This window comes from Octodon degus, unplaced genomic scaffold, assembly GCF_000260255.1.
Source record: "Octodon degus isolate 3935 unplaced genomic scaffold, OctDeg1.0 scaffold00271, whole genome shotgun sequence".
Taxonomy (NCBI): Eukaryota; Metazoa; Chordata; class Mammalia; order Rodentia; family Octodontidae; genus Octodon; species Octodon degus.
Genome location: NW_004524847.1, coordinates 1702267 through 1717534, shown reverse-complemented (window position 1 = coordinate 1717534; position 15268 = coordinate 1702267). Strand labels below are relative to the sequence as shown.

The window sequence follows — 15268 nt, the reverse complement described above, 5'->3', positions numbered from 1 at the left end:
GCCCGGAGCCTGTCCCGTATACCCTCTTCCATCCCTGGCAGCATCTCACATGGTGACAGCAATGGCAGCCCAGGGCTGAGCAGCAGCAACTCCATTTCCACTCACTTTGTCCCCCTCAGGAACCCCCACTTGCACCTCCTATTGTAGTGATACATAACAACAGTTAAGCTCCCTAAAGGCACCCTAAATGTGTCCACATGCCTGGTGACTTGTTAAGCTAAAGGTTTCCCAATCTGAGTGCATAAGCAAAGCTTTCTCTCTGATGCTTAAATTGCATATTTCCTTCACTAGATACCAAGAAAAGCGAGAAGGGGAGAGAAAGAGAGGAAAGAAGGCTGGCTGCTTCAGTCTTGTTAATACAGGCCTCGGCATTGTGTGCCCAGTTATCTAGTTCATTGAGCATTTCGGAAAGTTTCATTGTAAGATAAACCCACTTTTGAGATGGGAAAGGAGCCCGGCTTCTTCCTGTCTGCTTGCTCCACCATTTTAGGTGTTTCTGAGCAGAGTGATGAGGCACATGTCTGTCCTACACGTGCCTGGTGTTGAGCCTTTTTGTCTTTGATAAGATTCGACTTTGGACGGGAAGATTCAGAACCCTCCTGTGCAGGGACAGCGTGTCCCGAGACCTGCGAACTGATGTCATCTACTATGGCTCTGTGTGCCAGGGCCGCCGGGGCATGCTGTTCCCTGACACCTGATGGCCACAGCCATGGCCGTGTAATCAGGTCTCATTGTGAGCACACCCAAGCGCTGAGCAGAGCTTAAGAAGCACTGCTCTGCCGCCCACCAGGAAGCCCCAGCACGGGGTGGCAGGCAGGGGCTCTGGACCACTCAGGGCCAGCCAGGTGGCACTCCGCAGACGGGGAGGGGGAGGGGTTAGTAGCCTGTCCTGTATCAATCCTGATGCCCCTGCTGCCATGCTGGGCAGGCAGGAGTGAGCTCTGGAGCCTGTCTGAGTTTGCAACATGGACTCAGCCAACGTGCATCTGATCAGGCAGGTACCAGGACACACAGGCCACCTTCCTAGGACACAGGAAGCTGGACAAGACGGCTTCCTTCTTTTTCCCTGGTGCTGGCAGATCAAGGTGGCCCCTTGTAAGCACAGCCCGGAGGCCTCTGTCCTGCTGGGCTGGAGTCAGGGATGGGGACCTACAGCCCCATCTGCCAGCCTGTTGATCACAACCCCTTCTCACGGCACTCTCTTCCCCTGCATCCAGGCCACCAAGGTTAGCTGAGTGGTACTTGGCTGCTGGGAGCAGCTTCTGATACCAGAAAGGCAAAGCAGCCCTGCCCGCCGCTCACCTACCTGATGGTCTGGTGCTGCAGGGAGTCGGGGTCCGTGGCGTTCACGGTCAGCAGCACGCTGCCCACTGAGACGTTCTCTCGCTTGGTCACCATCATGGGGTCTGGATAGAAGACCGGGCCCTCGTTGACATCCAGGACGGTGATGTGGACAGTCGCCGTGGAGCTGGGGCCATAGGAGACATCAGGCACCAGCGGGTCCTCATTCTCCACTTTGATCAGCAGGGTGTGGAAGGCAGAAATCTCATAGTCGAGGGGCTAAAAGACAGATAGAGGGACACTGAGATTTGCATGGGCTTTGGAGGGTGGGTGGTTTCTAGACAATGTCCTTGTGGGCAACAGTGGGTGTCAGCACCTGGGTGCTGTGGCCTAAGCCTTACATGGCGTGAGAAGGGCCCTCTTTAGGAAGGAGGCTCAGGTTTATCTTTTTTTACAACTGAGTGATACTTCATTGTATAAAATGCCACATCTTCTTCATCCGTTCCTCAGTTGATGGGCATTTGGTTTGTTCAAAGGAAAGGAGAAAAGAAAGAAAGAAGGAAGGAAGGAAGGGAAAAAGAAAAACACATGCACATGCACAGGATAGCTGGGATAATTGTGCTGCTGATTTCTGCTGGTCTCCTGAAAGGAGCAGTTAATGCTGAAATTGTTTTTCTCTCTTTTTAATTTTTGACCACCTTTGCATGCTTATATCTGGCAGTCTGAACAACTAACTTGAAGACACCAACACGCAATATAATGGGTTGGAAACATGCAAACACAAACTTGGGTGTGGATACTATTGATGATTTTTAGTTTGTGAAATAAATAACCACCTGTGACTTGAGCCACGGAGATCTGGGTTTTTGTCTTCTGAGACTCCTAAAGGTGGCTCCCCGTCAATGCTGATGCCAAAATCTTCCTGCCTATTACCCGTGACTCTTAACACCCTGGGGCTGGGTAAATAAGAGACCCTGAGGCCCAACCTTCATTAGCATCCTGGTGAGAGGATCCTGCATCGGTTGCTATGGGAGACCAGATGGCGCTAGCAAATCAGCACCCACCCTTTCTTTTATCTCTCTCTCCCTCCTCCTTCCATTTCCCCTCTTTCCTCCTCCCTCTCTTCCTCACCTCTCTCTCTGCCTGCCTGCCTGCCTGCCTGTCTGTCTCTCCAGTCCCTTTTATCTTGAGGCTGAGTCCAGGCTGGCCTCCAATGCCCACAGCAGCCCACCTGGCCAGGTTTCCCTCGTAGCACTTTTCCCACCTGCCCTGAAGCCTGAAGCCCAAGGCTCACAGCGCAGCCTCTTCCAGCCTAAGCACAGTTTCCAGTTGGGAGTGATGCAGGAAGTGGGCTCACGAGTTGAGGTACACCGAGGAGCACATGGAAGTGGGGGCTCCACAACCACAGAGTGGGCAAAGGAGGAGAAGACAGTAGACAGCCATGCCAGGAAGGAAGAGTCCCACGCAGTGCTCGTGGTCCAGCCCCAGGGAAAGTAGCAGCCATGAAGAGGAGCAGGGGGCTTTGGGAAGGGGCTGGTGGCACACGCTCCTCGGGCTGCCACGTGGGCTACAGCAGACAGCGTCAAGGCAACCTCATTGCGAGCAGGCTCAGTGGGGCTATCCTTCCTTGAATGTCAGGCTCTTCCCCAACCCCCAGAGCCACCTCATGCAGTGAGTGGCATTTCCCAGAACAGGCTCCAGTTGCTGAGCACACCTGGGGAGACATTGAGGCAAGACAAGGGCGAAGTCTGAGCTCCCACAATTATCTTCCTGACCTTCACTGGGAAAACCAGCAGGGAACTCTTCAGAGCCAAGGTGCAGGGGGCGTCCCCACTGGAGGATGAAGCAGGCAGGGGCCACAGGGGTGGGGATGGGGGAGTGAGGTGGGGCAACGGAGGTCCCAAATGGGGAGCAACCAGCAAGGCATGGGGCTGCGAGGGGTGTGGGAAAATGGACAAGATGCAGGGGGTGGAGGCTGAGGGAGGAGGGTCAGAAATGGGACCCGGCAGGCCAGGCCAGGCACCTGCAGCAGCTTATGCTATCTTTCATAGTACCCATGGATAAGATATATCCAGTGTGTAGCATTTCTTTCACGCATGAGAGAGCCCCCCGCCCCACACATGGGGTGCTTGCTTAAATTTTTAAAAACTTACTCCAGTAAAAGACACACCACCAACAACCCTTCTCAAAGCCCTTCCCCTCACTTTGTGCCCTATCCGTTGCTCCTGACACTTTCTGAAGCAGCCTTGGTGTCCTCTTTCATGAATGTCCTTATGACGTAGGCAGCAAATGCATCCCGTGATTGCTGCCGTGAGGGCCGACAACTGGAGGGCAGGGTGCAGGCGCTTTTCACTGTGTCTGTCCACCTGCCCACCAGATGTGGCGCCAGGCGGCTGCTGGCTCTTCCCTAAAGTCAAAGTGATCGTCAAAGGCTAACATTTTGAGTTGATTCAAGGCGTCAAGCAGCCATGGCAGCACAGCTCAGACACTCATGAGAGAAGACGTCCAGAACTGCTTCAGAAATGGTGAGGACGGCGGGCTGAGTGTGCTCCCAGCAAGGGGAGGCTTTGGAGGGAGCGCAAGAACAACATGGATTTTTTTAAAACTGTAATAATTTTTTTAAAAATTTGAACATACACTGTGTTTCTGGTCACACTGCACACACCCAGAAACCCTGGAAGTGCTTTCTGGCTGTGCCTACGCCCTTCCTTCACCCTCAGCACCTCCTGGCAGTGTTGGTGTCAGGAGTTTAAGAGTTAACAGGTGCGTTGCTCTCTGTACCTGGTGGCTGCTCGGGTACATTTGGTTCCATCCCTGCCACAAGAATAACTCACTGTTCTTCTTTTCCTTGGACTCTAATAATAGATTTCTGTCCATCCTGAGTGATACACAGTCTTGGTTAAGTAAATCTGAGATGAGGGCCAGGGAGCTGCCAGGCTTGGAAAACAGCCATTCATCCCCCCTGTGGTGTTAGAGCAAATGCACACCTGGCTGGCTGGCCGGCTGGCGGCAATGCTGAGGGTGCGAACTGCAACAGGACTGAGGCACAGAGTGCCCCAGTGTCCCAAGAGCCTCTCCAGCTCTTGGGAGCATGGGGCAAAGCCGGTGGTACAACCTGGAGCTGTGGGGCCGTAGAGGATGCCACTCCCCAGAGCACGTCTTTCTAGAAATAAAGTTAATGAAAATTTGCTGGGGATGTGGAAGCTCCAATCTAGTTCCACTGAACTCTCCACTGCTCTGCAATGCCTCTGGAGTGGAATTTTCTGAGTTTCTTAGCCCAGCAGAGCTCTTACCACATGGCTGAGCTTGGGTAGGTGCTTTGGGGCCAGTATGGTCAGCGGGTGCTCAAGCAGTGTGGCACAGAGGGACCAGGCCAGGGAAATGAGCGAGGGGATGATGCATAGGCCACCTCCTGGGCGCCTTTCATCACTAGGATACTGGCCCATGTGCTCCTCTCACACCTGGGAGCCGCAGCTGTGGCCCAGTGCAGGGCCCGGGCAGGGAGCAGCTGTGTGCAGTTTGCTCGCGTCTGACTTTCCCTACATCATAGCAAATACATGCTGGGACTCTGAGCTCTCCAGGATTCTTGCCCGAGATGCATGTGCGCTCAAGCTGCCTCTCCTGGTTGCATGGTCAGCAAAGTGACAACTTTCAGACACCCAAGGATGGCTTCATAGGACACAGTCATAGCCCTGTCACTCAATGACCTTCATAGCTTTGCAAGAGCACCTGGGTGCAGAAGCTCAGTGTCAAGGTCAACCTTGCCATTACTCTGATGTGGGGGAAGAAAGAATTGACAGTAAATGATAGGGCTCAAGAGAAATCCCAACTCTGTGTCCTCCAGAACCTGTGAGATCTGCCATTCCCACAGGCAGCCAGCCCTGCCATCCATCCCTGGGAACTGGGGGCCCAACTGTTTTCATGGCTCATGATATGTCACATTCTAGTCTCTGGAGTTTGTGCATATCAACCTCACATGGCAAGGAGGATTTTGCAGAGTGACTGAAAACACAGAGATGAGTTTCCTGGATCATCCAATGGACCCAATAGAGCGAGGTCTCCATCAAAGGCGGAAGTGGGAAGGGAGTTCAGAGGAGGGAGGCTTGGGAGGAGCAGAGGACTGGGCAGAGCGAGGCTGAAGGGGCTGTCGGCTGTAGGATGGAGGAAGGAGTGACCAGGAGCCCTGGACGGCAGGCACTTCCCGGGAAAGGCAGGTGCCAAGGGGAACCACTCACACTGCTTCAAAGCTCAGGGGCATCCAAGGACACCAGAGGCCGTGACCCTGCTTGTCTAGCTCAGGCCAAAGTAGCATACAGTTTTGTAGCCATGACTTCACACAGGTGAACACACATGTGCTGGTTGTGACTCTATGGAGGAATGTAGATATGAGGTAACAGCCTGTATAAGAATTGTACAACAAGGATGCAGGCGGCTCTCGCCCATGTGCTCTTGTGCTCTGCTCTGCTCCGTGATGCCTGCTGCCAGGGCTGTTGGCTCACACACACGCATTCTTCAGCCTTGGGACCTCACCCTTGAAAACCTTCCTTGAGCCTCCCTCCCCGCCCCCCAGTGGGGCTGACAGCACAAACCAGATTCTCCTTGGGACTTTTACACTATGGACGCATCTGAGCTCAGTGAGACCTGTGTAGGGCTTCTGACCTTCAGAATTGTAAGACAATGAATTTGTGCTCTTTATGTGCCCTAAAATTTTGGTGATTTCTTATAGCATCAATAGGAAACTAGTACTGGCTAAAGGTGGCAGTCACAGCTGAAAACCTGGTCCATATTAGCTCATGAAATCCTTACAACTCCTGTGGGCTGAGCCTGCACATTGAAGCCATAGTGGCCCATGTGAGGGCCTAAGGAGATGGAGCTGTTGGAGGGGCCTAGACCATGAGGAAGAGTCCTCAGGGACATAATAGAGATTCTAGCCAGTGTGGGGTTGCGTGCCTGTAATTCCAGCTACCTGGGAGGCTGAGGCGGGAGGACTGCAAGTTCAAGACCAGTCTGGTCAACTTAGCCAGACTATGTTTCAAAATGTGTAAAGAGACTGGATGTGTAGCTTTAGTACTCCCAGGGCTCAGTTCTGAGAGAGGGAGGGAGAGCGGGAGAGAGAGACAGAGAGACAGAGACAGAGAGACAGAGACAGAGAGAGGGAGAGAGAGACAGAGAGACCAAGACAGAGACAGATAGAGAGACAGACACAGAGAGACAGAGAGGCAGAGAAAGAGAAAAAGATGAGGAAACCGAGGCCCCCAAATGTGATGAGGCGCTCGGCCACGGGCAGCTGGGCACAGTGGGCGCTGCGGCTGTAAAAGTTCTTCCTCCTTGCTTGGAGGTCAGTGGCTTCCGTCACTAGGAAAGCAAGCATGTGCCAGCGAAGGTCCTGGTTTCCAGCAGAAACTCTGCCCAGAGCTTCCCGGAGTGCAGAACGGCACAGACCACCTTCCTCTGTGGCTGGAGACACGGACACTGTTACCTCCTCTTACAAATGTCTCTGGGGGTCCAGGCGCCCCAAGGGCTTTGGGAGCACACCCTGCCTTGCTCTCTAGGCAGCCAGAGAGAGGGGCCATGTTCAGGCCAGTGAGGCTCACAAGAGGTTTCCCCCAGAGATTGTTTCGAGTTTGTTTTTAAGAGAACAATGGAGAAAGATTAAGATGAAACCTAACAGCCCACATTCAGAGTACAGGTCTTTAAATCATACCCACAAGTTCCATTTTTGCATTTCTTTTGACAATTCACTAGCGGACTTGAGAATTTCATTCAGTACTTAGTTTGCCCAGAGCCGCCCCGAAGCTTGGGTTTGCAGACCCCATTAGAAAGACCTGGGGAGCAGTGGCAGGCTTGTGGGGCCGAGAACGCACAGCCCCGGCTGAGCCCTGAGCCAGCTGCTCTGAATTCCCAGAGGGAGTGGAACTCATTCACGACCTTCAGCGCCTGGGGACCTTCTGCATGCCTTCCAGGCCCCAGGGATGCCCAAGGAGCTGCCTTACCTTGACGACGGACAGCATTCCCTCATTGGTCTGTGGGTTGGTGTGGATTTCAAAGCTCTGCCCAGGGTTGCCGTTGATGATGGTGTAGGCTGCCCGCCACGCGCCCGTGGTGGGGTCGTCCTTGTCCTCCACCGTCAAATTGACAATAACCCCCACAGCTCCTTCCTCCACTGTGGCTTGAAACTGCCAACAAAGCAGACAGTCACTGTCACTATTCTGGAGATTACACGGCCAGGACCCTGCATGAGCTTCCCGTATGCAGGGCCCTGCCTGCATTCCGTACATCGGCTCACCTGACTGCAGCGTAAGCAGTCAGACAGGAGCACCACAGCCCAGAAGGTGCCACAGCCCGGCTCTCAGCCTCCTCTGGACTTGGGTGACACCTGGAGGCTACCTTCCTTCTTGTGGGGAGAGGTGGGCAGAAGACGCGAGGCGCGTGCGGGGGGCAGAGGGTGAGAGAATGGGGGCACCACCTCCTGTCTGTGTCTTTCTTCCTCTGCTGGCCCTGTGTGCCCACGACCGCTGGGCCAGGGGGAGCAGGGATCCAGAGGGAAGCGGCTAGGACCCTGAGTCTCCGGAGGAGGGGGCGGCTCCTGGCCAGGACACCACCTGTTTGAACTACAGCGGATCAAGAAACTCCCGCGGAGTGCGAACTATTGCATTTTTATCTTTGCATTTGTTCCTGCAAACTCGCCCGCCCTGAACAAAGGAAGATCAGATAAACAGAGCGCAGCAGTCTGGTGAAGGGCTGGGCTTGAGCACAGTGCTGGCCTCCAGATCCTCTTTCGACCTGACCCTTTTTTCCACTGTCCTCTTTCTGACACTCTTGCCCGCAGCTCGGATCATGAGGGAACCACTTGCTAAGGGCGCCTCGGGCTGGGCAGCTGGGAGCTGTCCCGCTTGTGTTCTGACTGTACTAAAGCTCAAATACTTGTTGCAAGTAGGTGAAAATCAAGAAATGAAGAGTCAGCTTTCCATAGAGAACCTCGTGAGCTGTCGTCACCGTGTGCCCTTTGAGCTGGAAGCGTAAAGCGCTGTGTTGGTCCTTACCTCTGATACACTGCAAGCGAACAGCGGTGTGTTTACAAATATTTTATAAACCTATAAGCTGACAAGATGAAGAAATATCTTTGACTTTCAATCAGTAGGGAAAGGGAACCTAGAGAAGTTAAGATGATGTCAAAAGCCTTGCATTTAAGAGAAGTAATTTGAGAAATGAGGTTTCAAAAGTGGTCCCTGATTAATTGACTTGCAGATCATTAATCATAAGCCTCAGTGTTGTGTCTTGCGGGGAAGGAGTGGGGATGGGAGCTGACTTGTCCTTCGGAGCTTGGCAGACCTGGGTGGGCTGTCTGTTGTAGAGGGGAAGGAGACCGAGGATTCTCACAGTGAGCATGCAGGATGGAAAGTCTCAGGGAGACAGATAGGGAGGATACTGCCTCGTAGACAGGGCTCCACCCCCAGCTACTGTGACCTGATTCTTCGGATTCCTACTTAAGGAAGCGCAGTCGGTCTTATCTCTTGTATTTCCTTCCTCCCAAAAATAAATTACATAATTATAAAGCAGGGAAACCAGACGTGTGGTTCTCAGCCCTATCTTCTCATTAAAATCTCCCATGGGGTTTTAAAAAAAAAGCCCTGGGTCCCGTTCCAGTTCTACTGGTCCTGGAATAGAGAAACACGATGAAGCCCAGATCTATGGATGACAAGTTGGTGTCAACAAAATTGCCCATGCTGGGTGGCAGGCAGGGTGGCCTGAGCCTTGGGCACTGTGATCAATTATTTCTGCCTGTCATGTGCCCAGGAGGGGCCTTGGTGACACATATGCCATCTAATCCTTTAGACTGCAGAAAAAGATGATCGTGCAGAATGGAAAGGAAGGGAGATGCTTGCTCCAAGTCCTGTGGTGTGCCGAAGGTCACATTCCTGCATTCTAGGCATCCCTGCTCATAGTACGTTCTGCCACTCAAGCCAAGCCAAGGTGCCCCTGCCAATCACTCAGCCACGCTGTGTTGCAGAGCCAGAGGCCTGGGGCTCTACCCCACTGGTCACAGTGGGCAGCAGCTTGTTACTGTCCTGCTGCTCTTCCAATACCCGTACTCTAGGAAGACAGGCAGATCACTGCATGGGCCTGGCATATGTGCAGGCTGGAGGGTGAGGACCACCACCAGTCAGCAAAAAATGCTGCCCACCTGATGCCTAGGTGGGAAGATGCTTGGTCAAAGTAGATGGTGCCACACTGTTAAGATGAAGGCACTGTGACGGCGTGTGAGCTAGTGGGGACACGATCGCCTGGGGTGCTCTTGGCTTTAACTGCAGCTCCTTACTTAATGCTGGGTACATGGAAGAGCCTGGTGTACATGTGCGGGACAAATGGATGAATGGCCTCAGATATAGGAGGTAGAGAGAGGTGAGGGTGTGGAGAGAGTAGGCTGAGACTGAGGGGCTGACACACTGACTAGTGCAATTCTGCCAATTGCCAGCAGGCCCCAGAAGACGTAGTGGATGGATTCCCTGTTCTCTACCAAAAGCTGCAGGAGGACCTCTGGGGACCCTCAGGATATTTCCCTTCATTGGCTACCCCCACTATAAAACTTTTTAAATTGGATACAGTGTCTTACTATGCAGTTCAGACTCAGTGATCCTCCTGTCTCGGCCTCCCCAGCCCTGGGATTACAGTTGTGCACCACCACACCTGGTTTCAGGGCCAGCACAGTGCACTTGGGGTTCTGGGGCTGGCACAGTGTATGGTAGCAGGGATTGAACCCAGGTTCTTAAACTTGCCAGGGAGGTGCGTGAACTGCGGAGCTATCTCCCCAGCCCCTACTCCCACTATAAAAGATTTCCATGGGTTTTTAAAATTACATTTGTTGATGTGAAGAAATGAATTAAAAATTCCTTTGACCCTGAAAGTTCTCTTTTTTCCTGACCATAGAGCCTTAGCCCCATGTCACCGGCGCCTAGTGGGTGAGTCGGCCCTGACCCCCAGCACTTAGCACAGGGCCCAGCACACAACCAGGACAGATGACTCATGGGTGGATAAGTGACGGGATTAGTAAACCAGTACAGAGGCCATGTTTAAGCAAGACAAGGCCAAGCAGCTTCTCCTGTGACGTCAAAATGTTCACGTCCCCAACCACTACTAACAGGGCTGGCAGAGCACAGCATGCAGCATGTGAGAAAATGGGTCCAAGTCAAATAGGAGGGTGATGTTTTAGGACTTCTCGGCGCATGCACTGTGGTCTGAATGTGTCCTTATGGGTAGTAATGGTTCACAGCCACACTACTCACTCGCCCATTCACCACCCATCCTCCACCCATCCATTCATTATCTGTCCATTCACCAACCCAGCAAATCAAGTAGACATAGTCTATTTTCTCATGGAAAGTACAGGATGGAAGGCGAGGGAGACAAGAAATAAATGCATAATTATAAAAAGATGTTAAGTGCTAAGAAGAAAATGGCATGGTCTGGAGAAGTCTGTCAGGCTAGGCCCCGTGGAGAGCACGGCCACCAGGACAGGCAGGATTGAAGCGCACAGTGGCATCTTATTGCCGGCTGGTCAAGGGCAAGAAGGCTGTTGACCATGAACAAAGGAAGAGAAGCTGCTTTACAGACTAACTTCGGTATGGGAGGGCTCCCTTGCTGGGTCCGGTGCCTCTGGAAGGCAGCACAGGATGCCTGTAGCCCACTTGGCTGACCTACAAAGTGGCAGGCTACACACTTAGAGGGTTTCTTGTAAGCCTGAGAACCAGGCCTGGAAGCCATCCTGATAAACAGATTTAGTTTAGTCTCTCAGGCTGAGTGAGTGGGGCTCTTCCTGCTTGAGCACAGCGGTGGCCTGTAGCTCTTTAGGTAGGGAGGAGTTCACCACAGGGATCTAACAGAGCCTGCAGCGATAGGGGCTGCTGGGGGGAAGATACTTGGCCCAGGATGCAGAGGATTGGCAGGGGAAAGTCTCCTGGGAATAGAGACGGGGAGGAGTTGCGAGGTGACGGAAAGTCTTCCCAGCATCAGGAATGGCAAGAGCACCATCCAGGCAGGGGGAGGAGGCCTGCAGAGCAGAAGAAAGGAGGTGGGGGTGAAATGGCCGGGAGTTCTGTCTGGCCTTGGACTGCAGAGGGGGTAGAGGCTGATGGTGCAGAGCCCTTGGAGTTGGGGAGAGACACTTAGAGTTACTTTGAAAGCAGAGTGGAATCTAATCAAGAAAGTGGGTTATGTTTAAATCTAGTCCTGAGAGAATGCAGAAAAAAATAAAAATCTTTAAATATAGAAAACATTCAACGTAATTATTATAGTCTTTATTAAGACCATTATCTGATTCTTGCATAAACTATAAAGCTAGTTTCTTTGAGTATCCATTTAGAAACTCATTATTGCTTAATTAAATACTCATTCTATTAATTCTATTCAATGTTTTAACCCCATTATGTAATTCAAGAATGGAAAATTAAATAGATTAAAATGAAATAGTACCATTTTACATTTCTATAGCGATGTTCACTTTGTGATTTAAAAACAATAGACAGACATTCATTTACCAAAGCAGAGCAAGAGAAATTATTGATTGTAACATCACTTCCTTTAATTGGAAAGAAGTAGATAATGTTACTTTTCTGTTAAACTATGTGGCAAATCAAATGCAAGGCATTGAGTGTATTTTGGCGCAACTGCTGTGGGCCGTTGGTTTGGACTGACACACTGAAGCCCATGAGCTCCTTCACTTCAGAAGTGAGCTCCTTCAGCCCCCGTTCTCTGAAAAGGTGGTGTGACTAACAGGCCAGCCCTTGGCAAAGAGGCTGCCTGCACTGCCACAGAGTGATCACCAGCAAGGAGGACAGCTTGGCTTCTACTGCACACCAGGAAGGAACGCTCGTGCTCACAGAGCAGGCGGGGGAAGCACCGCAGGAGACCTCAGGGGCCTGGAGTGTGCGAGGCTGCACGCTTGCCTCCTGAAGTCCAGGCCTGTGAGCTGTGAACCTGTCATGGCTCATAGCTAGATGTCCTCGAGGAGCCCCAGGTAGGGCTTTTGGAGGGTAACCGGGAGATGGGGACTTACAACTGACAGGGCCTGGAAGAAGTGGGTCCCTGGGTGTGGGGCCTGGGAGGGTATGTTTCCCTCCTCAGTGCTAGCTCCTCCTTTTCTCTCTGCTTCCTGTCTACTGAGTTCTGAGCAATTCTTCTCCACCACACCCCTCACCGTGTGAGTCTGCCTTGGAACCAGATGAACACAACCAAAACATGAGCCAGAATAAACCTCTCTGTCTCAGTTACTCTTCTCTCGTTGCTGGGACGAATACCCGACACTCAAAATGAAGGAAGGAAAGGCTTATTTAGCTCAGTTAGTGGAGGTTTCCATCCATACTCAGCTGGCTCCAAGGCAGAGCGGCACATGGCAGAAGGCAGCAGCTCATGGGGGCCAAAGGCAGCAAGACAGCAAGAGCAAAAGGGAGGAGCAGCAGCAACAGCTGCTATTGAGAGCAAGTCTCTGTCCCTTAAGTTGCATTCAGGCCATCTGCCCCAGGCTGGGTGTAGTGCTTTCACTCATAATCCCAGCAGCACTCACACCCATAATCCCACAGCACTCACACCCATAATCCCAGTGGATCATGAGTTAATGACAAACTCTAGAAGTCTGCCCCATGACTGCATGAGGCTTTGGGGGACATGTAGACACAACCATAACCCTCACCTTTCTTAAGGTGGGGGCTGGGGGTATTTTATCTCAGCAATGAGGGAAGTAACTAAGACATAACCTTCAAGTTTCACAGAGAAATGACATTGAACTTACAAGCTTGAAGTAGCCACCTGGGCCCTGGCTTTGGAAAATTAAAAGATAAGGTCTCTAAAAGCTTTCTAAGCCTATTTTCTATTTGTGAGGATGAAAGGGTAGAGGAGAGACCATCAGAAATCGAATTAGCAAACACTCTTATCAGTCTATGTTTGCATAAAGGATACATACAGCCTATTGGAAGGACCTGACATCTTGCTGATAGTCAAATGGCTAGAGACTGATTGATATAAGACAGTGCACAGAGAAGCTTGGCACGTTGCCTAGCGCCCATGTAGAGGGAGTCAGTGGCTTTTCTTTTTTTGAGACAGTATATCACTATGTAGTTCAGGCTGGCCTTGAACTCACAGTGATCCATCCCCCTGCCTCAAACTCCTAGGGGCTGAGATCACAGGCGTGTGACGCCATGCACAGTTAGGAGTCAGTATTTGTTAGCAAAAATAATGAGGACACATTTTGCTCTGCATCATAGGAAATTCTCGCTAGTGCATCGGAGGCTGTGTCTCAAACTCCACGGCGCTTTCCGCTCTTCCTGCAGCCGACCTCACAATGTGGTTACGTGTGCTCGCCAGGCTCGGTGTGCAAAAGCTCTTCTGCTGTCAGTTATGCACACCTGACACCCCGTATCTGCTCACCTTGTCTTGGCCCAGCAGGCCCTTTGGGGCCAAGGCACATGATGCTAACCTGCAGCGCCCAGATTTAAAGGCTGGCTGGGTGACGCATCTGGGCTCGTGCCTGTGCTCAGCGTTCACCTCAGGCTGGAAGGGTGCATGGAATCTCTTTTAATGAGTGTTCATTAAGTGTGCTCTGCATGCCGGGGAACCTAACAGACATAAGAGGCAGCAGGAGCGAGAGGGGCTAAACTTCCTCGGGGGCACTTCTTTTCTTCAAAAACTCTGCACACATATGAAGGCTCTAGACAGCTTGTTTTTGGTAATTCCTGAGACCTGTTCCTTCCTTCTCATGAATCCAAGGCTATCTTGTGGCCAACTGTGGATGCTTTTATATCTTGACATGATCTAATTTCAAGTAGTCATTTCAATAAATAGTGCTGGATCAACTGGATACACACATGGGGGAGAAAACGAACCTAACTCACACTGTGTAGGTGAGTTAGGTGAGAAAATTGAAAACTAAAATAATATGCCTTAGAAAAAAAACAAGGAGACTATTCTTATTCTGCTTACATGTAATGTTTACATGTACTTTATATACATATGTAAATATAGCTAATATATATTAAAAATATGAAAACAAAATGTAATTATATATGGCACAAATTATAATATATATTTACATAGATTTAAAAAAGGAATGTAGTAGAATTCTAAATAAAGCTCACTCAGTATTTTAAACATGCCCTTAAAAGTCCGCTAGAAATAATTAACAACCCACTGGAAAGTGCTCCTGCAGCTGGCCAGCTGCGGAGCCACACGAGGGCCCCAGAGCTGCTCGATGGCACCACGGGCAGCCAGCTCTCCTGATGATGGGACTGCGTGGGGCCCTTCGCTAGCCCTGTGCGCCCGGGATGGAGGAGCCATGCCCCGAGAGACAGCAGGCCCACGACTGGATGGGAGGCCACCAGAGAAATGTGTCCTGGTTCCAGACACTGGTGTGACACTCCAGACACTTGCTTTTCTCTTCATCTGTTTCCAGTTCTGCAAATGTCTTGATCCTTTTGCCACTAAGGCATTGGAGCTTTGATTTTTCAAGATCCCTGGGAGAAAGTCCACGCCCTGAAGAAATAAACCAGTGCTAGAGGTCAGACCTTCCGCCACCACGAGCAGACAGAGCTGGGCACAGGCATCTCTGTGCTCTGAAGCGGAGACCCCAGGAGCAGCTCCTCAGGAGCCAGCGGTGCTCCTGTTTTCCCTCAGTGTCCATTGCCACATCTTCCGTAAAGCGAGAGGACCGGGAGTAGATGCACGTTTTAGAATTATTCTGTCTAGAAAGTAGAAATTCAAGGAGAAATGACAGCATGTCTGCATTTGAGCATTTCATAATGAAGACAGTGACCAGCTCTTCTCATTCTGACCAAGAAAAAAAGTGTACTTAATTGTAGATCAGACACCAAAGATGATGTTTGTTTGGTTTTCAGGTACTAAGGATAGAACTCAGCATCTGGACCATGCTAGGCAAGTGCTCACCACAGAGCTACCTCCCTAGTCCAGTGTAACTTGTGCTAATTATAGATGGTGAGTG

General features: G+C 51.3%; 1 protein-coding gene across 1 annotated transcript in view; it reads right to left on the bottom strand.

Annotated features, from left to right (window-relative positions):
- The window catches only part of Cdh13 (cadherin 13), a 1069859-nt gene that overhangs the window by 99869 nt on the left and 954722 nt on the right, over nucleotides 1-15268 (bottom strand). Inside the window, exons 9-10 of the mRNA XM_004646558.2 lie at nucleotides 7275-7457; nucleotides 1307-1560 (exon numbers count right to left, since the gene is read on the bottom strand). Coding sequence (XP_004646615.1) covers nucleotides 1307-1560; nucleotides 7275-7457 — 437 coding nt within the window. The remainder of the gene's footprint in view (nucleotides 1-1306; nucleotides 1561-7274; nucleotides 7458-15268) is intronic.